We start from the raw sequence: 25,405 nt of genomic DNA, 5'->3' as shown, positions 1-25,405 counted from the left end.
TAAAAAGATTCTATGCACATGAAAGCATATTTGTGACCCCCACTCTACACAAATGAAAATACGCCTTTTACATACCATTCTGTACTTTGTTTATAATAGATTTTGAAGATTGTTCTAATACATGTATCCATTTGCCTCATTCCATTTAATGGCTGTATTGGATCCAGTTGATATGATGGACTCTATAAAACTGAAATTGAAAAACTCTTTCCCATGATATCATGTTATAAACTGAATGTTTAACAAAGCATAAGTGCTTTAAAATACAAATGAAGTTGAACTATTTTAAAAAAAAAAACCTCTGATTTTAAAAGTAGTACTTTTTGTGAATATTTAGAAGCTTAAAAAGTATAGAAGCAAAAATGTTTATACTCAGCTACCCAAAGGTATTCATTTTGGGATATTACCTTCCAGTAATTTTTCCTGTGGTATTTTTAATGTGGTAGAGACATTTTTTATAACTTGCCTCATCCTGTTTGACCCAGGTATATAATATGTGTTGACCATATCATTAAAACTCTTTGCATATTTTGTTGCAGTATATTACATAAGTGTAGCATAATTTTTTCATTAATTTCCTTAATGCTGGAAATTTTTCACTATTAGAAATAATGCAATGCATATTTTTGTTCAAAACTATTTGTATGATTTTAGAAGTTTGTTCTTTAACTAGATTTTTGGAAGTAGAATAACTGGATCAAAGGTCGATAAGTGTATTTTAAAAGCCTTAAGGTATAAATCAAATTTATTTTCCAAAAGGATAGTTGAGGGACAGAATCACTGACTGTTTTACTCTTAAATGGCAATTTGTGGATAAGTTTTACTTTGGATTTCTTTGCTTAGTAGGGAGTAAACTTTGATTTTGGTGTTGAGTAGTGCTTTAGATGTTTGTGAATTACTTATTTATGTTCCTCAGCTATTTATATATATCTTTTGAAGTATAAATGTCATATAATATCCTATTATTTATAGGTGTACATCCTCGTGATTCAGTATTCTTATAGATTACAAAATGATCCTCATGATAATTCTAGTTAGTATCTGTCACCATCCAAAGTTAGTACAATATTGGCTATTATTAAAAAGACAATATATATAGGTTCTTTTTTTCTTTATATATACATAATGTTAATTCGTTGTCAGATTGATGCTCTTTTGAACTAGAATAATTTGACTCTTTGTTAAATTTAGATTGGTTTCATCTGGAAAGTTAGGTCAGTAATTTTTCTTTTTGTTATTAGAAGCATTGTTTCTAATGCATTTTAATAGTACAGGTGTTTACCATATGTTTGGCTTTTAGTGTTAATAGCTAACTAATGTTTTTCCTGCTGAAGGCCTTTTGTGAAGTTCAATTTTATGGTCTCTTTTATAGGTGACAGTACTAGATCTCAAGTTTTGAGAGAGAAAGTTATTGAATTAGAAACAGAAATAGAAAAATTTAAGGCTGAGAACACATCTTTAGCTAAACTTCGCTTTGAAAGGGAAAAGGCCTTGGAAAAGTTCAGGTAAGTTAGGGTCTGTAAGTTGGTAAAAATATACAGTGATTCAATTTTATCTTTAAGATTAAATCTAAAATATTTAAAACAGTTTTTGTCAATCAAGCAATGTAAATGAAAAGAAAGTGAAATCTGTATTCACTTAGAAACTTTTTAATTAAATAAAATGACCTATTGTGTTCAAGAATCTGCTAAAACAGGAGATCTCTTAGTAATGAGATCATAAATTGAAATCTGAAAAGCAGTTTGGAGCTATAAATTCACGTGCTACTAGAGTTACTGCAACTGAGTACATACAAACTGGGTGCCTTAAAACACAGGAATTAGTTTTCTTAGAGTTCTGGAGACTAAAAGTCGGAAGCTGATGCATCGGTAGAGCTGTGCTTTCTCACCTGTCTGCTAGTGGTGGCTGTGGGTTGTTGGCTTTCCTTGGCTGCAGCTGGACATTTGGGTTGTTTCTGTCTTAATTATTGTGAATAACGCTGCTGTTAACATGGGTGTACAACATCGGTCAAAGTGTCTGCTTTTAATTCTTTTGGATATCCACCTGGGGTAGAATCAAAGGATCATATAGTCATATAGTAATTCTATGCTCAATTTTTTGAGGAACCATAATACTTACTTCTGTAGTGGCTGTACCAATTTATATCACATTAATTGACTTGCATATGTCGAACCAGTCGTGCATCCCAGGGGTGAATCCTACTTGGTCATGGTGTATAATCGTTTTAACATGCTGTTGAATTTGGTGTGCTAGTATTTTACTGAGGATTTTTACATCTGTGCTCATTAGGGATATTAGCTTGTAGCTTTCTTTTCTTGTGGTGTCTTTATCTGGCTTTGGTATCAGAGTGAACTGGCCTCATAAAGAGTTTGGGAGTGTTCCTTCTTTTTTTAAAGAGAATTGTTATTTCTTTGAATGGTAGAATTTACCAGTGAAGCCACCTGACCCTGGACTTGGTTGGAGGTTTTTGATCACCGATCCAGGTCTTGTTTTTGGTCTGTTTAGGCTTTCTATTTCTTCTAGATTCAGTTTTGGTGGGTTGTATGTTTCTAGGAATTTATTTCTTCTAAGGTTATCTAATTTTTTGGAATATAATTATTTAGAGTATGGTCCTTTTTGTTTCTGAGCCATCTGTTGTAATGTCTCCTCTTTCACTTAGGATTTTATTTGAGTCTTCTCTCTTTTTTTTAGTCTAGCTAGGGTTTGTCGATTTTGTGGTTTTTCCTTCTGAGACTGCTTATGAGTATATTGGGTCATTTATGGTGTCTCAGAAATCCATAGGTTTTCTTCACTCTTTTTCTTTCTTTTTTCTTTTTTCTCCTCTGACTGGATAACTTCAGAATACCTGTCTTCAAATTTACAGATTCTTTCCTCTGCATGACTGAATCTTCTGTCAGCTCCAGGATTTCTGTTTGTTTTTTTGTGATTTCTCCCTTTTTGTTGAACTTCTCATTTTGTTTCATGTATTATTTTCCTGGTTTTTGTTGAGTTGTTTATCTGTGTTCTCTTATAGCTTGCTGCACTTCCTTAAAACAATTATTTTGAATTATTTGTCAAACAATTTGTATATTTCCATTTTTGGGGGTTGGTCACTAGAGTTTTTTCAGTTTCCTTTGGTAAGGTCATGTCTGCCTGCTTCTTTGTGATCCACATAGCTGTGTGCTGATGTGTTTGCATTTGAGAAAACAAACACCTCTTCCTTTCTTTACAGAAAGGTTTTGGCAGGTGAAGACCTTCTCCTCCTGGACCCCTGGACTGATGGGTTTGTCTCCAGGATCACAGTTGAGTGGGTTTGTAGTTGGATCGTGTGACTGCTGTTGGGTCTGCATTTGGCTGGCCTGTTCCCAGGGGTGCAGGCAGGTATAGCCCCTGCTAGATTCCCAGTTGGACAGGACTGGAGCTAGGTCCTGGAGCTACTTACGGATCTGCCGTTGAGTCTGCAGACAGTGGGTCTGTTAATAGGGGTGAAGACGGGTGTGTGGTTCCCAGGCGTCCTCCTGGGCAGGGTTCCTGACTGGGCAGGGCTGGCGCCAAGCTGCAGGGCTCTTTCAGTATTTGTAGTTAGGGCTAAGGTCTGTGGGCGGTTACCAGGGTCTTGGATGGGCATGGCTCCTCTTGTGGGTCCTTTGTTGGATGGGGCTGGAGCTGGACTGTGTTTGGTCTGCAGCCAGGACCACATTTTGTAAGCCTGTCACTGGGGCATAAGCCCATATTCTCAAAGTGTTTGTCCTCAATCTTAGGCTTCACTGGGGTTTCTTAGCCTCTTACCCTGGATTGTGGTGCTTCCACAAAAACTCTGTTGTCCATGGATGCCTGTTAGATTATTTTTTTGTGAAGGAGGATGTGAGCAAGGACCACCTGTTCCACCACCCTGCTGGCATCACCCTCCTTATGCTCCTAACACGGCATCCAGAGGGAGCCTGAGCTGACGGTTCCTCTGACCAAGATTCTCCTAAGCTAAATACTAAAGTTCTCACAGGGCTCTATAAGATCCCAATTTATCTGTCCCTCTTTTTTTTTTTTTTTTTAATTTTATCCAACTATTCTCTCTTGCATAGTCTCTTACAGCCACACTGTTCTTTGAACACATCAAGCATATTCCTACCCTAGGGCTTTTGCATGTGGTGTTCCCTCTGCCTGATGAGCTGTTTTGTCCAGAAATCCTCATGGCTGTTCTCTCACTTCCTTCAGGTTTTGCTTCAAATATTATTTCAGCAAGATGAGTCCATCAATAATTATAGCCTCCTACCCTAATGTGTCCTAGTAAAACCTCATTCTTTTCTTGTTTTCCATATATTTATTTACCTGCCTTGTTTATTATGGTCTGTCTCTCCCATTAGAATTAGAAGCTTCACAGGAGTAAGGATTTTTTTTTCACTGTGGTTTCTCCAGTACCTGGTGTAGCACATGATTTATAGTAGGTGCTCAGTGATGCTTGTTGGAGGAATGCCTTATTGAGTTAATTGACTCTTATTTACTTCAGCACTGTGGATTGAAGATGGGATTGGCTAGTAGCTCCTCAATTTTAGGCTGCCACTGGTGTTCATTTCAGTAGCACATATAGGTTACTTTATAGAGATGGTCCCCTTAAATGATAACATGTCATTTTAGGAAAGAAATTGCAGACTTTGAACAACAGAAAGCAAAAGAATTGGCTCGAATAGAAGAGTTTAAAAAGGAGGAAAGGAGGAAACTACAAAAGGAACGCAAAGTTTTTGAAAACTATACTACAGTTGCAAGAACTTTTCCAGATAAAAAGGAACGTGAAGAAATACAGGTATGCTACCAGTTCATTATGTGATAATCATGTAAGTTAGTAAAGGTGATGATCTTGTAAGAATCTCTGAGTCATTGATATGTCAAAGAGAAATTAGGTATCAATTTATTAATCATCCATTGACTTAAAAAATAATCACCCTGAGGCGCTGTGTCAGGAACATGTTTGGTAGTCTGATTCTTCTTTTTTTTTTTCTTTTAAATTTTAAAAACATTTTTTTAAAAATTTTGTTATCATTAATCTACAATTACATGAAGAACATTACGTTTACTAGGCTCTCCCCTACCCCATGTCCCCCCTACCAAATGCCATTACAGTCACTGTCCATCAGCATAGTAAGATGTTGTAGAATCACTACTTGTCTTCTCTGTGTTGCAAAGCCCCCCCTTTCCCCCACCCCCAACATTATACATGCTAATCATAATAACCCCTTTCTTCTTCCCCGACCTTATCCCTCCCTACCCTCCCATTCTCCCCAGTCTCTTTCCCTTTGGTAACTGTTAGTCCCTTCTTGGGTTCTGTGATTCTGCTGCTTTTTTGTTCCTTCAGTTTTTCTTTTGTTCTTATACTCCACAGATGAGTGAAATCATTTGGTATTTGTCTTTCTCTGATTGGCTTATTTCACTGAGCATAATACCCTCTAGCTCCATCCATGTTGTTGCAAATGGTAGGATTTGTTTTCTTCTTATGGCTGAATAATATTCCTTGTGTATATGTACCATATCTTTATCCATTCATCTACTGATGGACACTTAGGTTGCTTCCATTTCTTGGCTATTGTAAATAGTGCTGCGATAAACATAGGGGTGCATCTGTCTTTTTCAAACTGGGCTGCTGCATTCTTAGGGTAAATTCCTAGAAGTGGAATTCCTGGGTCAAATGGTAAGTCTATTTTGAGCATTTTGAGGAACCTCCATATTGCTTTCCACAATGGTTGAACTAATTTACATTCCCACCAGCAGTGTAGGAGGGTTCCCCTTTCTCCACAACCTCGCCAACATTTGTTGTTGTTTGTCTTTTGGATGGTAGCCATCCTTACTGGTGTGTGGTGATATCTCATTGTGGTTTTAATTTGCATTTCTCTGATGACTGGCGATGGGGAGCATCTTTTCATGTGTCTGTTGGCCATCTGAATTTCTTTTTTGGAGAACTGTCTGTTGAGCTCCCCTGCCCATTTTTTAATTGGATTATTTGCTTTTTGTTTGTTGAGGTGTGTGAGCTCTTTATATATTTTGGATGTCAAGCCTTTATTGGATCTGTCATTTATGAATATATTCTCCCATACTGTAGGATACCTCTTTGTTCTATTGATGGTATCCTTTGCTGTACAGAAGCTTTTCAGCTTGATATAGTCCCACTTGTTCATTTTTGCTTTTCTTTTCCTTGCCCAGGGAGATATATTCATGAAGAAGTCACTCATGTTTATGTCCAAGAGATTTTTGCCTGTTTTTTTCTAAGAGTTTTATGGTTTCATGACATACATTCAGGTCTTTTATCCATTTTGAATTTACTTTTGTGTATGGGCTTAGACAGTGATCCAGTTTCATTCTCTTACATGTAGCTGTCCAGTTTTGCCAGCACCATCTGTTGAAGAGACTGTCATTTCCCCATTGTATGTCCATAGCTCCTTTATCGAATATTAATTGACCATATATGTTTGGGTTAATGTCTGGAGTCTCTAATCTGTTCCACTGGTCTGTGGCTCTGTTCTTGTCCCAGTACTAAACTGTCTTGATTACTATGGCTTTGTAGTAGAGCTTGAAGTTGGGGAGTGAGAACCCCCCCACACCACTTTATTCTTCCTTCTCAGGATTGCTTTGGCTATTCGGGGTGTGGTTCCATATGAATTTTTGAACTATTTGTTCCAGTTCATTGAAGAATGCTGTTGGTAATTTGATCTGTATATTGCTTTGGGCAGGATGGCCATTTTTATTATATTAATTCTGCCTAGCCAGGAGCATGGGATGAGTATCCATTTGTTAGTGTCCTCTTTAATTTCTCTTAAGAGTGTATTATAGTTTTCAGGGTATAGATCTTTCACTTCTTTGGTTAGGTTTATTCCTAGGTATTTTATTCTTTCTGATGCAATTGTGAATGGAATAGTTTTCCTGATTTCTCTTTCTATTGATTCATTGTTAGTGTATAGGAACGCCACAGATTTCTGTGTGTTAATTTTGTACCCTGCAACCTTACTGTATTCCAATATCAGTTCTAGTAGTTTTGAAGTGGAGTCTTTAGGGTTTTTTATGTACAATATCATGTCATCTGCAAATAGTGACAGTTTAACTTCTTTACCAATCTGGATTCCTTGTATTTTTTTTTTTTGTCTAATTGCCGTGGCTAGGACCTCCAGTTCTATGTTAAATAACAGTGGGGAGAGTGGGCATCCCTGTCTTGTTCCCGATCTCAGAGGAAAAGCTTTCAGCTTCTCGCTGTTCAGTATGATGTTGGCTGTGGGTTTATCATATGTGGCCTTTATTATGTGGAGGTACTTGCCCTCTATGCCCATTTTGTTTGAGAGTTTTTATCATGAGTGGATGTTGAATTTTGTCAAATGCTTTTTCAGCATCTATGGAGATGATCATGTGGTTTTTGTCCTTCTTTTTGTTTATGTGGTGGATGATATTGATGGATTTTCAAATGTTGTACCATCCTTGCATCCCTGGGATGAATCCCACTTGGTCATGGTGTATGATTCTTTTGATATATTTTTGAATTTGGTTTGCTAAAATTTTATTGAGTATTTTTGCATCTATGTTCATCAGGGATATTGGTCTGTAATTTTCTTTTTTGGTGGGGTCTTTGCTTGGTTTTGGTATCAGGTTGATGCTGGCTTCATAGAAGGAGTTTGGGAGTATTCCCTACTCTTCTGTTTTTTGGAAAACTTTAAGGAGAATGGGTATTATATCTTCTCTGTATGTCTGATAAAATTCCAAGGTAAATCTATCTGGCCCGGGTGTTTTTTTCTTGGGTAGTTTTTTGATTACCGCTTCAATTTCTTTGCTGATAATTGGTTTGTTTAGATTTTGTGTTTCTTCCTTGGTCAGTCTTGGAAGGTTGTATTTTTCTAGGAAGTTGTCCATTTCTTCTAGGTGTTCCAGCTTCTTAGCATATAGGTTTTCATAGTATTCTCTAATAATTCTTTGTATTTCTGTTGGGTCCGTCGTGATGTTTCCTTTCTCATTTCTGATCCTGTTGATGTGTGTTGATTCTCTTTTTGTCTTAATAAGTCTGGCTAGAGGCTTATCTATTTTGTATATTTTCTCAAAGAACCAGCTCTTGGTTTCATTGATTTTTTCTATTGTTTTATTCTTCTCAATTTTGTTTATTGTCTGATCTTTATTATGTCCCTCCTTCTGCTGATTTTAGGCCTCATTTGTTCTTCTTTTTCCAATTTTGATAATTGTGATATTAGACTATTCATTTGGGTTTGTTCTTCCTTCTTGAAATATGCCTGGATTGCTATATACTTTCCTCTTAAGACTGCTTTCACTGCGTCCCACAGAAGTTGGGGCTTTGTGTTGTTGTTGTCATTTATTTCCATATGTTTCTGGATCTCCATTTTAATTTGGTCATTGATCCATTGACTATTTAGAAGCATGTTGTTAAGCCTCCATGTGTTTGTGAGCCTTTTTGCTTTCTTTGTACAATTTATTTCTAGTTTTATACCTTTGTGGTCTGAAAAGTTGGTTGGTAGGATTTCAGTATTTTGGAATTTACTGAGGCTCTTTTTGTAGCCTAGTATGTGGTCTATTCTGGAGAATGTTCATGTGCACTTGAGAAGAATGTGTATCCTGTTGCTTTTGGGTTTAGAGTTCTGTAGATGTCTGTTAGGTCCATCTGTTCTAGTGTGTTGTTCAGTGCCTCTGTGTCCTTACTTATTTTCTGTCTGGTGGATCTGTCCTTTGGAGTGAATGGTGTATTGAAGTCTCCTAAAATGGATGCATTGCAGTCTATTTCCTCCTTTAATTCTGTTAGTATTTCTTTCACATATGTTGGTGCTCCTGTATTGGGTGCATATATATTTACAATGGTTATATCCTTTTGTTGGACTGAGCCCTTTATCATTATATAATGTCCTTCTTTATCTCTTGTTACTTTCTTTGTTTTGAAGTCTGTTTTGTCTGATACTAGTACTGCAACACCTGCTTTTTTCTCCCTATTGTTTGCATGAAATATCTTTTTCCATCCCTTGACTTTTAGTCTGTGCATGTCTTTGGGTTTGAGGTGAGTCTCTTGTAAGCAGCATATAGATGGGGCTTGTTTTTTTATCCATTCAGTGACTCTATGTCTTTTCATTGGTGCATTCAGTCCATTTACATTTAGGGTGATTATCGATAGGTATGTACCTATTGCCATTTCAGGCTTTAGATTCGTGGTTACCAAAGGTTCCAGATTACTTTCCTTACTATCTAAGAGTCTAACTTAACTCACTTAGTATGCTTTAACAAACACAATCTAAAGGTTCTTTTCTATTTCTCCTCCTTTTTCTTCCTCCTTCATTCTTTATATATTAGGTATCAAATTCTGTACTTTTTGTCTATCCCTTGATTTGACTTTGGGGATAGTCAATTTAATTTTGCATTTGCCTCTCAATCAGCTGCTCTACCCTCCCTACTGTGGTTTTACTACCTCTGGTGACAGCTATCCAACCCTAGGAACACTTCCATCTATAGCAGTCCCTCCAAAATAGACTGCAGAGATGGTTTGTGGGAGGTAAACTCTCTCAGCTTTTGCTTATCTGGAAATTGTTTAATCCCTCCTTCAAATTTAAATGATAATCTTGCTGGATAAAGTAATCTTGGTTCCAGGCCCTTCTGCTTCATGACATTTAATACATCATGCCACTCCCTTCTGGCCTGTAAGGTTTCTGCTGAGAAGTCTGATAATAGTCTGATGGGTTTTCCTTTGTGTGTGATCTTATTTCTGCCTCTGGCTGCTTTTAACAGTCTGTCCTTATCCTTGATCTTTCCCATTTTAATTACTATGTGTCTTGCTGTTGTCTTCCTTGGGTCCCTTGTGTTGGGGGATCTGTGGATCTCCATGGCCTGACAGACTATGTCCTTCCCCAGATTGGGGAAGTTTTCAGCAACTACCTCCTCAAAGACACTTTCTATCCCTTTCTCTCTCTCTTCTTCTTCTTCTTCTGGTATCCCTATAATGTGAATATTGTTCTGCTTGGATTGGTCACACAGTTCTCCCAATATTCTTTCATTTTTAGAGATCCTTTTTTCTCTCTGTGCCTCAGCTTCTTTGTATTCCTCTTCTGTGGTTTCTATTTCATTTATTGTCTCCTCCACCGTATCCAACCTGCTTTTAATACCCTCCATCGTGTTCTTTAACGATTGGATCTCTGACCTGAATTCATTCCTGAGTTCTTGGATGTCTTTCTGTACCTCCATTAGGATATTGATGATTTTTATTTTGAACTCCCTTTCCGGAAGAGTCACGAGGTCCATATCATTTAAATCTTTCTCGGGAGTTGTATTAACAATTTTACTCTGGACAAGGTTCCTTTGGCGGTTCATGTTTGTGTATAGCGCCCTCTAGTGTCCAGAAGCTCTATACTGAAGCTGCTCAGCCCCTGAAGCAATGTCGGGGGTCTCAGGGGAGCAGTACCGGTACCTGGGGGAAGGAAAGAGGTGTTCCCCCTGCCTCCCGGCTGCTGTGCCTGTTTTCACTGCCTGAGCCAGTGTGCCGGTCACACAGGTATAAGTTTTTGTCCCAGAGCAGCCGGATATGGATCACTGCTTTCCACAAGCAGCCGGAATCCCAGGCTCCCCAGGAACTCTGCCCGTATTAACTTTCCAACCCAGTAGTCATGTGAGTCTCATGAAAGCACCGTGAAATGTAGGTTTGTGCTCCCAGCTCAGGACTCGGGAGCTAGGTATTCAGCAGTCTGAAGCCTTCTACTCCCTCCCTGCTTGGTTTCTCTTCCTCCTGCTGGTGAGCTGGGGTGGGGGAGTGGCTCAGGTCCTGCTGAGCCACAGCTCTGGTACATTACCCCATTAGCTGAGGTCTGCTCTTCTCTCCAGGTGTGTGCAGTCTGGCGCCGACCTCTTTCCTGTTGCTCTCTCAGGATTAGTTGCGCCAATTAAATTTTCTAATTGTATCCAGTTTTAGGAGGAAGCCTCTGTCTCTCCTCTCACACCGCCATCTTTAATCCCATGGTAGTCTGATTTCTCAAGAGTAAAATATAGCAATTCTTCTCTTACTAAAGGCTTCCAAAAAAAAAAACCTACAATAATGACGTGGATGAATTAACAAGCAAGGAGTTGGAAATTCACCAGAATAATGTTGTGTTAATCTGCTGACCCACTATACACCAATACTGTTGATTCTGTTCATTTATAATAATTTAAGACCTGTATATTGACTAGGTTTTTAATTCCAAAACTTATAAACTGATAGGCCAAATTATCATTTCAACTTTAGAAATGGACATGATCAGAGAAATAATGTAGTAGTTAAAAAGAACTAATGTATTTCTTTTTTCTATTATTAATTAAGGCATTATTGATATACACTCTTATGAAGGTTTCACATGAAAAAACAATGTGGTTACTACATTCACCTGTATTATCAAGTCCCCACCCATACCCCAATGCAGTCACTGTCCATCAGTGCAGCAAGTTGCCAGAGATCCACTATGTCCCTTCTCTGTGCTACTCTCTTCTCCCCTTGATCCCCCCCACCATGTGTACTAAACACAATGCCCCTCAGTCCCCTTCTCCCTCCCTCCCCACCCACCCTGCCACACCCCTCACCTTTGGTAACCACTAGTCCCATGGAGTCTCTGAAGAACTAATGTATTTCTAACTAAAACTACACCTTCTAGAAAAAAACAAGTGAATATATTCATGACATCGGTATGTGCAAAGATTTCAAGAGAAGACAAAGGACTAAGTTTAAAAGAAAAAAATGGATATATTGGACTTCATTAAAAGTAAAATTTCAGTCTACCAAAAGAAAAACTCTAAATGGCTATCCATTGCTTATGGCATAAATGCAAACTCACCTTCCACTTCCATATTTAAGTGCTAATATTTTTGAGTCCCATCCTCCGCTTTCTTCCTTTCTCAGGGGTATGCCATCCTTGAACAAGCTCGTCTGTTATCTATAGCATGTTATCACATGCCATATTGATTAGGGTGTTTGATCCTATTTATTCATGTGGGAGAAACATGGGCTGTTAGGTTTTGTTTAATGCTTGTTTTTTAATATCTAATATGTTGGACTTCAACCTATTTCATAATTTTGGAACTTATTCTTGAACCTTCTTTCTACTTTGATGGTGTAGATTTAATTATTGGGCCCTTTTCAGATTTGATTTTCATGTGTGACCATGAATATTCATTATTTTTTTCTATTTTTGGTACAGTTACTTTTTATTTCCTTACACTATTTAGTTTATTTATAGGTTCTTGTATTTACCCTTCTTTCTATTTCTACTATGCAAATACGTATTTTAAAAACAGATATATACTTAACAGAAAACAAAACTGTATTTATTGATACTTTTCTACTTATTAAGTTATTAAAAGAATAAAGAAATGATATATTTGACCTTCCTGTATATTATAGTTGTTTTTAAGAATATTAGCTCTTTTCTTTTGGGTATTCATTCATTCAGCAAATTTATTGAGAATGCTTTATGACTAGATATTGTTCTAAACACCAGGGAATTGGTGATGAATAAGACATTTCTATCCTGGAATTTACATTCATCATTATTGATTTATAGCCTTTCACAAACACAAGTTACTTTAATTAATTATAAGATTTCCTTTTGGAGTATCAGGAGGTCCTAGCTTAACCAGGGGGAGCACCTTTAAGTACATTGGCTCCCTTGTCTGTCATCATTGCCACTGCCCTTGAATTTCTGAAAGTATCCCTGCTTCCTGTAACAACTGATTATTTTAGAGCATCTGTTTTTTGCTTTTTTCCCCTAAGCCTACCCCAGATCTGAAACGACCATCCTCCAAGGAGACCTGTGCCTTTTATCGTACCAGTGGCACCCACTTGAGGTTCAGTGGGGCCGAGTCTGATGTAGTGGAAGAGCTGGGCAAGGGCAGGGTCTTCCTGAATGCATGAGGTCACATTGATTTTTCTATCTTGATCATGTATGTGCCTTCATTCTGATTTTCACTTTATTCAGTGAGGTTTCCTTGACAGTTTCCACATTGACTTTGAGTTGGATCTCTGCTGAACTACAGAGCTGGGAATCTGTTTTGAGTCAGCAGGTGTTTGAGGGTCCAGGGACGGTGAGGGGCCATAGAGGGAGCCGCCAGCTCTGTCTGGGTGTGTCAGACTTGCTTTGCCTGTGCCTACTGAATCCGCCTTTCCTTCTGACTTTCTGTCCACTCACTTGGGGTGTAGTCAGGGCTGCTTCCACTTGCAGACCCCACCAGACAGTGAGTTCTGACTTTATCTTCTTCTTCATGTCTTTTTCATCCTGACGCTTTCTCTCCCCCTCTTCTCATGTCTGACCTGTGTTCGCTTCTTGCCTAGCCTCTTAGCTTCAGTTTCTGTCTCCCCCTTTCCTCTCTGCTGTCCTTCTGTGCTTTCAGAGTGATCTTCCTTTGTGAAATCTCAAGTTCTCCTGCTGAAATCCTTCAGCTGCTTCCCCTTGGGATGAAATGCAGAGTCTGTAGCGTGCCGTGAAGACCTCCCTAGTGATGTTCCTTCCTCCGCCCTGAAGCCTGAGCTGTCCCCTGGGAGGACCCTTTGCTCAGTCTTTCCGGCCCAGCTTCACATCTGTCTGTCGTTTGCTCTGTCTAACAGTAATCTTTCTCTTTCTGCTCATTGGTGTGACTTACTGGTCTTTTAGTGAAAACCTGCTTCAGTAAGCCTATCTTTGATTATGTTTTCCATAGCTTTAAGCCTGGAGGACCTTTTTTCCCATTATTAATACTAATAAACTTAGTCATTATTTTAAACATCATTTGTTAGCTTTTTTCAGCCAAGCACATTGTCATTTGTTCCCCCCCCACCCCATTACTCTAGATCCAGTGATCTTTCAGTCCCATTAGGACCTTCGCGTCCATTGATCCTATTTACTCTCTTACGTTCTTAACCCCAGAGTCAGTCACTATAACCATTACCTTAAAGGATTTCTCTGCTCCCTATTCTCAAGTCATTGTATTTTTTTGGCAAAACTGCAACTCTGGCATTTCCTTTCTACTCCATCTCTGCCCATGACACTTAAACTTGGCTGGAAGACAAATTTCATGGAGAACAGGCTCATTTTAAAGTTGTAAGCATGAACCACAGGTGGGCCTGGATGTTTCCATCCTTACCCCTCTCACCTCTCCTAGAGGACTGTTTCATACTTCCACCATTCTCGAACCCTCCAACCTGTGGCCTCACCCTCCCTTGCGGATGGTGCTTTCTCCTTGGCCAAGAACTTCCTTCCAATCTTACCCTCGGTGCCACCTTGGCATCTGAGTCTCTGCTGCCCCCTTTCCTGAGATGAGCTGTCTGTACCTGTCAGTGAGGGCCTGCCTGTGTGCCAGGTCTTTGCCCCTTCCTCACCTGCAGCTTGCTCCAGCATTCCTCCTCCTCTGGCCTACAGTTTCCAGTCTAGAATCTTCTCATCGGTGTACACACTTGCTGTTCTTAAAATCTATCTCACCCCCACGTCCCCATCAGCCACAATCCTATCTCCTTGTTCCTCTGCAGCAAAGCTCCTTGGAAGTGTCCTCTCCAGACCTTGCCTCCTGTTTTCTCTGCACACACTTCAGGGTGGCTTCCAGCTCTACTGCTGCTCTGAGCCTGCTCCTGTCCAGCTCCCCGGCCCTCCCCGACGTAGACCTGGTGGCTCTGCTCATCCCTTGTGCGGCTGGGCTGTCAGCAGCGGCAACTCCTCATCACAGCTTCCTTGGCCTGACTTTCGGATGCCAAGTGCTCTGGGTTTTCCCTTACCTGGCTGATCACTTGCCCTCTTCTCATTTGCTTTTCCTCATCTCTAACTTAATGCTGGAGTTCATCTCACAGGGAGGAGGTCCTACTCTCCTTGATGATCTCAGATGAGTTTCCTGGCTTAAATCATGATCTATATGCTAAAGAGTCCCAGACTTAAACCCTGGCCCATACAGCTCTCTACTGGTGTATCAGACTAACTACTAGGCATTTCACCTCAGCATGTCTCGAAGTAAACAGATCTTCCCTTCCATCATCTGCATCTCAAGTGACAGCAACCCTGACCTTCCATGTGTCTGGGCCAGAAACTTAGAATTGTTCTTTTCTTTTTCTTTCCTACTCCATGCTCTGCTGCAGAAAGCTTCCCAGATTTGAGTTGCCATCTGAACTGATGGACTGGCTGTCCACCTGGCCTCCACTCTTGCCCTATCTGTGGTTTCTTTTCCATGCAGTGGCCAGTGATTCCTCATGAGGAAGCCAGTTAGGTCCCCTCTCTCACCCTGCCCTACAGTGGCTCCGACCCCAGGACGGCCTCCAGTTCCTGTGTGACCGGCATCCTTGGCTTCCTCACGTCACTGCCTCCTCCTCCGTGTTGCTCATTCTTTCTGAGCTCACCGGCCTCCTTGCTGTGCTGTGACTGTACCAGGCACCCCACACCCTGGTGTATTCGCTGTGCTTCTGGGAAAGCTCTCCCACCGACAGCCACCAGGCTTGTTCTCCCCCTCCACGAGGCATTTGTTGGGTGGTTCCTAACACGGTTAGTGACGTGGCTTGCCTTCTGTGCACACTGCCCCCACCCCCACCCCCGTCTTCGCCATTTCTCCTATAGCCCTGTCACCTCATGTTAGTTTCCCTACAATCTTTTTTATTCTTTGTATTCCTGGGACCTAAAACAGTACCTGATAGTAGGTATTTTATAAATATAAATTGCGATTGAATTCTTTTAACTGTTGAGGAATAATTCAAAACTATAGTTACACGTATTTAAAATGTACAGTGTGATGATTTGATACACATATACACCGTAGAATGATTACCAAGATCCAGATCATTAATCTGTCACCTCACACTGTTAGTTGTTCTCTTGTCACGAGAGGACTTACGGTCTACTCTCAGCCACTTCCAAGTACAACACCATCAAGCGCGGGCACCCTGCTGGACAGAAGAACCTGCTCTTCTTGTGACTGACAGTTTGTACCCTTTGACCTCCATCCCCCCATTTCCCTCTCCCTTGCCCCAGGCACCTACCATTCTGTTCTCTTTCTGTGATACTGGCTTTTCCCCCCAATATTCCACAAACAAGCAATATCATAGAGTATTTATCCTTGGCTGATTTGTCTTTGAATTCTTAACCTATTTTGACTTAAGCTAGAGTTTTAGTACTAATAAGTCTGTTTTCCTGCATGATAAAAATGCTCAATGCTTAAAAATGTTAGAAATTTCTCATTTATTGGTCAGAAACCACAATTTATAAATAGGGAGACTTACGTTCAGGGAGGTTAATGACTTTGTCCCAAGAGCTTTCAGCGCCCAGAACTGGGACTCGAGCCTCGAAGTTGCCTGGTTCAGAGTCCGCGCTCTGCGTGCGATGCCACACCTGAGGAAGAGGTTCCTTTAAAAGCCCTAGTTTCCTCCCCTTTCCCCTGGGCTGCTTTGTTGGCTGTTGTGAGGCTTACGTGAGAATGGCGGACAGGCAAGGGCCACGCGTGTGGGAGGTGGTTACGGCCCTTTGCTGCCTCCGCCTTGTGTCTGAGTGGCACTTGGCTGGGGACGCCCTCTCGCTCCTGTCTCTGCTCCCTTCCTCAGCTCTCAGTCACTCTCCAAACCTGCACCTGCATATGCCGGTGGGTGACCATCTCTCCCTAGTTCTGACGTCAGATTGCTTCTAGACATTTCCAGGGGTTTCTTCACTTACATACTTAATCCATCTAAAGCAACTCATTTTCTTAAAACCTCTTTCATGAATTCCAAATAGACTCGGTTTTCTGAGCTGGTAGTTTGACTTTGAATCTTCTTTCATTTCTGATGTCTTAGTTTAGACCATTATTACCTCTTAGAAGTGTTACTGCAGTGAACTCCTAAGCGATGTTTGCCTCCTTCTGGAATTAATTTTGTTGATGGTATGAGGTGAGGCTCTACCTCGAACGTCTATCCCCCTTCCTGAGAAACCCAATGTTATTTAAATGTGATTGACTAAGCCTTCGCTTTTCTGCTTTCTGTACTAGGCTAACTATTCTGTTTTGTTGATGTGTCTCTTCTGTTGCATTATTTTAATTCTAATAATGCTTTTCTTTTGAGAGGTTTTGAAACAGCAGATAGCAGATTTACAGGAAGATCTGAAAAGAAAGGAAGCAAAATGGTCAAGCACACATGGCCGTCTTAGAAGCCAGATAGAAATGTTGGTCAAAGAGAACACAGACCTCCGGGAAGAAATAAAAGTGATGGAAAGATTCCGACTAGATGCCTGGAAGAAAGCAGAGGCTACTGAGAGCAGTGCCAAGTTGGGTCAGTGTGCAACTGCTGTGAAAAAAGATGGGTCCATGGTAGGTGTGGAGACCAGCTGGTTTTGTTGAGTCGGAGATATGTTAAATGTTCGAGCAGTCAGGTTTGTAGAGACAGGAAGTGGAAAGGTGGCTGCCACTTCTGGAGGGAGTTTTGCAAGATGAAGAGAGCTCTGGAGATGCGTGGTGGTGACGGCTGCACGACAGTGTGAATGTGTTTACTGCCACTGAACTGTGCACTCAGTTAAGAATGATTAAGATGGTCACTTTTGTTATGTATATTTTACCACAGTTGTGGCATATTTTACCATAAATGAAAAAAAATCTGCTATGCAAATAGTTTTCAGATTCATTTTATAATTTTTATAAAGGAATCACACCACAGTAGGGAGATAATTTCATTTAAAACAGGTCAGTGATCCTTTTGAATCAAGTAATTGGTCTCTCGTTTGTCTGTATTCCCAACACTGCTTTTAGGCACTGGGGATCAAGCGATGCGGAGAGCAGACCACTTCCGTGCACTCTTGGATTTATACTCTAGAGGCGGGAGCAAGGCCATAAATGAGATTGATAAATAAAAGCCAGGGTGTGTGACACAGTGATGGGAACTGTGGGAAAGGCAAGCGGGTGACTGCCGGGGCGGGGGTGCTGCAGGCTCAGATGGGATGGCCAGGGAAGGCCTCACTGGGAAAGCAGCTGGGAATGAGTGCCCAAAGAGGGTGTGAGCCTGTATGAGAGCTGGGCGAGGGCGGCAGAGGCGTACATAGTGAGGCTCTCTGCCTGGTCGGCCCGAGGCTGGAGACCAAGACTGGAGCTGTGACGGAGGGTGGCGGGGGCAGAGCTCCTTATGCCAGAGAGACGCGTGTGGGCACCCGGACTTTCTCCCCAGGCGAGATGGGGAACCCTTGGAGGGCTTTGATTGAACGGGTGGCTTGATCCTTTTTGTAGTGAGCTCGCTTGCTGAGGCTTTAGACTGAGGGGCAGTAGGAACACCAGTGGGGATTGTTGAAGCATTTCAGACCAGAGATGATGGTGACTCAGGTTGGGGGAGTGTTAGTGGAGGGGTAGGAAATGGACAGGGTTTCCTGATGAACTGGATATGGAGAGTGACAGCCAGAAGGGAGTAGGAATGGCCTCCAGTTTGGTGTAGTGCTTTGGCACAACAGTTTCCGAATACTGAGAGACTGCGAGAACAATGACTGCTCAGGGGCGCAGATAGTAGGGGCTCGGGTTTAGATGAGGTAAGTTTGAAATGCCTACTGGATGTCGGGTGGGTATGTTGATGGAGCAGCTGTACCCATTTGAGGAGAAAGTCGGGTTGCAACCTGAAGTTCGGGGGTCATCAGAACATGTGGTGAAGCTCTGGGCCGGGAGAGGTCACCAAGGCTGAACTCATGGGCAGTTAGGAGGTCCGTCTGAGCTAGACTGTGAGAAGAGGGGGATGCAGAGAATGCACACTCGGAGTACAAAGTAAAGGCCCGCGTGATGTCCTGAGATCCCAGTGAAGAGCAGACCTCAGGGGTGGGAGGGTAGCTGCTAGGTAAGACGAGGACTGGAAATGAGCCATTGGATTTACCAGGTGGAGGCGTGTTGAAGCTGAAAGCCTGCCTGGATACGTGAATGAGGGCAGCTTGTGGAGAAGCTCTGCAGTGACAAACTGGGGTAGTGGCTGTAGGGGAAGTATTTTTATGTTTTAAGATGGGAAAATTGACTCAATAGAGAGGACAATACTGATGCAGCAGAAAGTGGGAGAATTGTTGAAGAGTGTTTATTGTGAGAGGAGATGGGCCTTTGGGATGGTGGGGGCTGGGCGTGGCCAGGAGCACAGAGGTGTGGGGCCGGGGCCAGGGCGGGCATGTGGCACCAGTCGGAATAAGTGCCCTCTGAATGTGTTAACATTCTCAAGGAAGTGGGAGAGTGGTCATCAGCCGGGTGAGGATAGAGGAGTTGTAGGAGGTTTGAGGAGATGGAGCAAGTGTGACATCATGTGGAAGAGAGGGGAAGCAACGGGCTGAGGAAATGTAGCTTGATTCCTAGGCTGCTTTGGGCATCCGTGGATATAGAGATCATGTAGTTCAAGTGAGAACTGTTTACATTACTGTTTTCTGTTCAGCTTTTTGGTTGTAGGGAGGTGGAGAGTTACATTTTAGAAGAGGTGTGATCATCCAGGCGGATACCACACAGTGAGAGAGGGGCATGGAGGTGAACAGTGTGCAGCACGAACGACTGCAGGGGCCCAGGGTGTGAGGCGGATGAGGAGGGCATTTGAGGGACACAGAAACCTATGTGGGTCAGTGGTTTTCAGGCTGAAAGCATTGTGGGAGTTAGGGTATTAGAAGGAATGAGCTGAAGGACAGGATATGGTAGTTGGAAAATGGAATTTTCCTCTCCTCCCCAAAACTTTATGAAAGCTTCCCCTAATAGAGAAATTTGAAAGAAGAGTATGATGGGCACCTGAATACTCACCTAGATTCAACCACTGTTAGCATTTGCTGTATTTATATGTATGTATTTTACTGGACCATAAAGGTAATTGTAGAAATCATGGCATCTCACCCCTAAATACCTCAGTATTTTATTGAATGGCATTGGATTTTTTAAATAAACCAGGCCTATTATTTTTGTAGAATGCCCCACATTATGGATTTGAATGATTTGAAAATAAGATTTTTGCAGTTATTGATGACTGCAGATACTAATAATGACGAGTTCTAGAGTTTGCCTGTTGGAGTGCATGGCAGGGTAGGACAGAGTACATACTGGAGGGAGTGTGTCAGCAAACAGTAAGTGAGGCATGGGGCATCTGGAGAGGAGGGGTACCTGACAGCTGAGTAGGCAGACGTGGGGCTTGGAGCTGGGGCATGGCTGGTTGGGGTTAGAGAGACAGATTTGGCTGTAAGGGCTGATGGAGAACAAGAAGACATCTACCCTACCTCCAAGCCTGGGGCGTGAGCTCTGAGGGCAACAGACTTCATCCCTGGGAGGGGACAGTGGTGAACGGTCCTCTCAGTGGGGAGCTAGGGCTCATTACGGGGCTGGAGCAAGACGGGGACGTGTTCACAGGAGGGCCAGTTTTTGTTGACCAGGACCTTCTGCCTTCTCTAGCTGATCTGCTCAGTCACAGAGGACTGTTTTGTTTTATGTTGTCTGTTACACCCTCACTTGAAGAATGGATACAGTTCCAAAGGCACACGTGTGTGTGCACACAAGCTTGTGTATGACTCATTCCTAGACAACGGCTTGCTCACTCTGGCCTATAATGACAAATGAAAACAACATAAATGAACAAACATGAAGCATTCTTGTTGCAAGCTGAGCTCTGCACGTTTCATTCATTATGCTAATATGTAGACTGATGCTGATTTTGTCTCCCAAATTATCTCATACTATAGAGCTCATCAGTTCGATTTCAAAAGAGTCAAATTTCTTCAGGAACCCAAGTAGAAAAATATAAGAAAAATTATTTGCCAACACAAGGTAAGAAGTTGAATCATCTTTTTATAAAATATTTAAGGAATTTAAAGAATAGAGAATTTGCACCTAAGAAATAAAATGTAAATATAATTAGAGCCAGTATATTCTACTCCCCCACTAATTTCCTCCCTGACAGTATTCCTGCCCTTGTTTTTCATTCTTTTACTATATTGTGTCCATAAATCAATATAGTACTGTTTCACACTCTGTATCTTTCTGCAATTTGCTTTTTTCTCTCAATATTTTAAGACTTACCCACACTTACATAACCTCTAGTTTATTGATTTTATTAGCTGTACAGATTCCATGTATATTTGCCTCAATTAACTTTTGCTGTTGATGGACATTCAGGTTTTGTCCCGGTTTGTCAATGGAATGAATAGGGTTGCAGAACATGACTTGATCCTGTGATTTTCTCTAGGACACATATCAAAAGTGGAATGCTGGGTCATAGCAGGTTTGTGCAATTGTAGGTTTTCCCTTAGCAAAGTGGTTTTACCAGTGGTTTTTTTTTTAACCATCAGCAGAATATGTTCTTTGTGCTTACCAACCCTTGATCTGGTCAGACTTTAAAATTTGGGCCAGTCAGGTGTGAAATGGGAGGGTCAGTGAAGTTTTAATATGCATTTCTCTGATTGCTGGTGGGGTCATGTGGACATTTGGTTTTCCTCTTCTGTGAGTTGCCTTTATGTTTCTTTTGCTCATTTAAAACTTGTTGGGTGGGAGTGTTTTTCCTTAATGAATTAATTATTCTGCATATTAATCCTTTGTCAGTTACAAGCACTGCCAATATCTTCTTCCAATCTGGGTTCAGCTTTTTGGTTTGTGTTTTTTTATACATGTTTTCCTTTTAATATTGAATTTATCAGTTATTTTTCATGACTTTAGGAAATCCATCTCAGTCCTCATGTCACAAATATACTATTTTCTCCTATGAACTTTTGTTTTCACAACTGGATCTCTGAATCTACCCGCAATTTTTAGAAATCGTTTTTGTGAATTAAATTTAGGAAAGTGGATATAACATATGCAACTTGATGATTATAAAGGAACTACTTGGATAACCACCAGCTAGATAAAATAGGTTAGCACCCCAAAGCTGTTCCCTCCATGATCACGTTACAATTGCTTTTCCTGGTAGTTTTTACTCCCACAGGTTGCAGCCCTAAAAATAGGTTTTACTGGTTTTTGAACTTTCTGAGTAGTTGTGCTGTATGTGCTATGTTGCCTTTCATTATATGCTGTGTTTGAGACTCAATCATGTTGGTCAGATCTCTAGTTCACTAGATTTCACTGCAAGGGAGTATTTCAGTTATGAATATATTACAATTTACTATTCTTTTGATGGTTAAATTTAAGTTTTGGGATGTTAAATAATGATGCTATAAACATTCCTGTACACTGTTGGGACACACATCCGTTTCTAGAGGGCATATAACTAGGTCTGGAATTCTGGGTAATTGGGGGAATATGTTTAACACTGACAGATTTTGCCAAAATACTTTCCAAAATGATTTTACTCTCTCACCAGCAATGTAAGTGCTTTCTTTGCTCCACACTTTGTTAATACTTGGTATTGTCAGACTTAAATTTTTGCCAGTCTGGTAGAAGAGGTAATAATATCTCATTATAGTTTTAATTTGTATCACCCTGATTACTTAGTATGTTGAACACCTTTGCCTATGTTTAGTTGCTCTTTAGATTCCCTCTTTGAGACGGAAATGATTCAGTCTTTTACTTGTTATTCCATGGAGTTGTCTGTTTTCTCTATTTGATTTGTGGGAGGGTAACCACCTCCATCATAATCCTTTAACAATTACATGTATAGCAAATATCTTCTCCCAGTATACTGCGTTTCTTTTTACTCTACATCTTTTGATAAACCAACATTATTTTTTTATTGAAATATATCTGACATATAAGTTGTGTAAATTTGAGTTGTACATGTTGATTTGATACATTTTTATATTATAGTATTATTGCCAGTTAGCACCTCTGTCACATTTTTAGTGGAGAGAATAATTAAGATACCATCTCTTAGCGGCTTGATGATCTCTTGTGATCCTGTGTGTTTCTGCAGTATCAGTTTAATAACTCTTTTTTCAACTCTAGTTCTGTTTATTTGTGTTGTCTTCTCTCCTTTAATTAATCTAGTTAAAGGTTTGTCATTTTGTTTATCGTTCTGAAATACCAGCTCTTAGTTTTGTTGATCCTTTTTGTTGTTTTTCTTGTATCTATTTCATTTACTTTCCAATCTGATAATTTCAACTCTGATCTTTATTATTTCCTTACTTCTCCTAATTCTGGTCTTAATTTCTTCTTCTTTGGCTAGGTCCTAGAGGTGTAAAGTTTGATTTTTATTTCAGATCTTTCTAATTCCTTCATATATGCATTTATCATTGAAAACTTTCCTCTCAGCTGCTTTTGCAGTATCCTATGGGCTTTGGTATGTTGTGTTTCCATTTTCGTTTGTTTTGATACATTTTTTAAATTTCTCTTTTGATTTCTTCTTTGCTCCATTCATTTTTCGGTGTGTGTATTTTCCAGATATTTGTAGCTTTTCCAGTTTACTTCTTGTTGATTAGTAATTTCATACCATTGTGGTTAGAAAAGATAGTTGGTATGATTTCAGTCTTAAATTTGCTAAGAATTGTTTTGTGACTTATGTTGTCTCCTGGAGAATATAATATACTCTGTATACTTGAGAAGAATATGTATTCTGTTGCTGGGTGGAATATTCTTTATATGTCTGTTTAGTTTGTTTGGTCTAAAGCGCAGGTCAGTTCCAGTGTTTTTTGTTGATTTTCTCTGGGTGATCATCCATTGCAGCATAGGCTATAGAAGTTCCCTGCATCATTGCATTGTCTATTTCTCCCTTCAGATCTGTTAGTATTTGCTTAATATATTTAGGTGCTCTGATTTGTGTTCATAAGTATTTATGATTGTTATATCTTCTTGATAAATTGACCCCTTTAATATCATCTAATAACCTTCTTTGTCTCTTGTCACCATTTTTGGCTCAAGTATGTCCTGTCTGATAAGAGCATGGCTGCTGCCGCTTTCTTTCAGTTTACTTTTGCATGGATACCTTCTTCCGTCTCTTTGCTTCAAGCCCATGTCTGTATATACTGCTGAGATGAGGCTGCGTATAGTTGGGGCTTGTTTTTTATCCATCTAGCCACTCTACGTTTTGGTTGGTGGATTCAATCCATTCACCTTTAGTTGGTTACTGACACATAAGGACTTAATACTGCTGTCTTGTTGATGGTGCTCTGATTGTTTTGTATTTCCATTGTTTCTTTTTCCCTGTTTCAGCCTACCTTTGTAAACTAGTGATTCTCCATGGTGTTCTGTTTCCCCTTTGCTTTGCGGGTCTACTCCAGGTATTTTTCTTGTGGTCACCATGAGGCTTACATAAAACATATCACAGAACTGTCTATCCTGATAGAAAAGCAACTTCTCTTTGTTCACCTAACAGGCTCTGCTCTTTTAGTCCTTCCCTTTTATATTTTTGATAATCACAGTTTATTTCTTTTTATGCTGTGTATTTGTTAGCAAGTTTCAGTAGCTGTAGCTATTTTTAATACTTTTCCTTTAACCTTTATACTATAGTTAAGTGGTTAATACATCCTGTTTATATAATTGGAATTTACTATATCAGACTATAAAGATTTCACCTTATCAGTGTGGTGTGTACTTTGTATGTTTTCATGTCACTGATTCATGTCTTTTTGGTTCAGCTTGAAGAACTCATTTGAGCATTTTTCTTGCAAGGCAGGTCTGGTAGTGGTGATAAACTCCCTCATCCTTTGTTCATCTGGGGAAGCCTTTATTTCTTCTCCATATTTGAAGAATATGAAGAACTTTGCCAGATAAAATATGCTTGGTTGGCAATTTTTATCTTTCATCACTTTAAATTTATCATTCAGCTCTCTCCTGGCTTATAGAGTTCTGCTGAGAAACCTACTGACAACCTAAAGGGGTTCCTTTATAGGGTACTTCTTTTTTCCCCTGGCTGCCTCAAGATTCTTTCTTTATCATTGATATCCGAGTTTCATTAGAATGTGTCCTGTAGAAGGTCTTTCTGCATTGAGATGATAGGATGTTAGCTTCATGGACTTGAGTATCTAAGTCATTCTCCATGTTTGGAAAGTTCTCAGCTTTTATTTCTTTAAGTAAGTTCTCTGTGCCCTTCTTCCTCTTTTTTCCTTCTGGAACCCCAATTATTCAAATATTTGCCTCTTTGATGGAATCTGATAGTTCTCATTGGCTTTCTTTACTCTTTTTCAGTATTAGTTCCCTCTCTGCATTATTTCTATATTCTTGTACTCCAGGTCACTTAACTCTTTCTTCCATGTGCTTTACTCTACTACGGATGCTCTCTATTATATTCTTCATCTCATCCATTGAATTCTTCAGCTCCAGAATTTCTGTTTGGGTTCTTTTTTATCATTTCAATCTCTTTGGTAAAGAACTTCTGGTCATTAATTTTATTCCTGATTTAACGGAATTGTCTTTCTGTTTTCTTGTAGCTTGTTGAGTTTCTTCTTAACAGCAATTTTGAATTCTTTATCAGATTGCAATATTTCAGTTGCTGGAGAATTATCATTTTCTTTGTGATATCCTATTTCCTTGATTTTTGATATTGTTTCTTAGCTATGTGCTGCTGTTTTTGCATTTGAAGTAGCAGATGCCTCCTTAATTAAGCTTTTATGACATCTTTGTTTCTTAA

The 25,405-nt window shown here is 40.2% G+C and overlaps 1 protein-coding gene across 7 annotated transcripts in view; it reads left to right on the top strand.

Annotated features, from left to right (window-relative positions):
- CPAP (centrosome assembly and centriole elongation protein) overlaps nucleotides 1-25,405 on the top strand; it is a 56,548-nt gene that overhangs the window by 16,227 nt on the left and 14,916 nt on the right. For all 7 annotated transcript variants that reach the window (XM_017656933.3, XM_073222889.1, XM_017656929.3 and 4 more), the window contains 4 exons: nucleotides 1,373-1,505; nucleotides 4,612-4,777; nucleotides 16,999-17,241; nucleotides 20,592-20,676. In XM_017656933.3, the coding sequence (XP_017512422.3) occupies nucleotides 1,373-1,505; nucleotides 4,612-4,777; nucleotides 16,999-17,241; nucleotides 20,592-20,676 (627 nt within the window). The remainder of the gene's footprint in view (nucleotides 1-1,372; nucleotides 1,506-4,611; nucleotides 4,778-16,998; nucleotides 17,242-20,591; nucleotides 20,677-25,405) is intronic.

The sequence above is a fragment of the Manis javanica genome, chromosome 1 (assembly GCF_040802235.1).
Source record: "Manis javanica isolate MJ-LG chromosome 1, MJ_LKY, whole genome shotgun sequence".
Classification (NCBI taxonomy): Eukaryota; Metazoa; Chordata; class Mammalia; order Pholidota; family Manidae; genus Manis; species Manis javanica.
The sequence above is the reverse complement of the archived record's forward strand: the minus strand, read 5'-3'. Positions and strand labels throughout refer to the sequence as shown.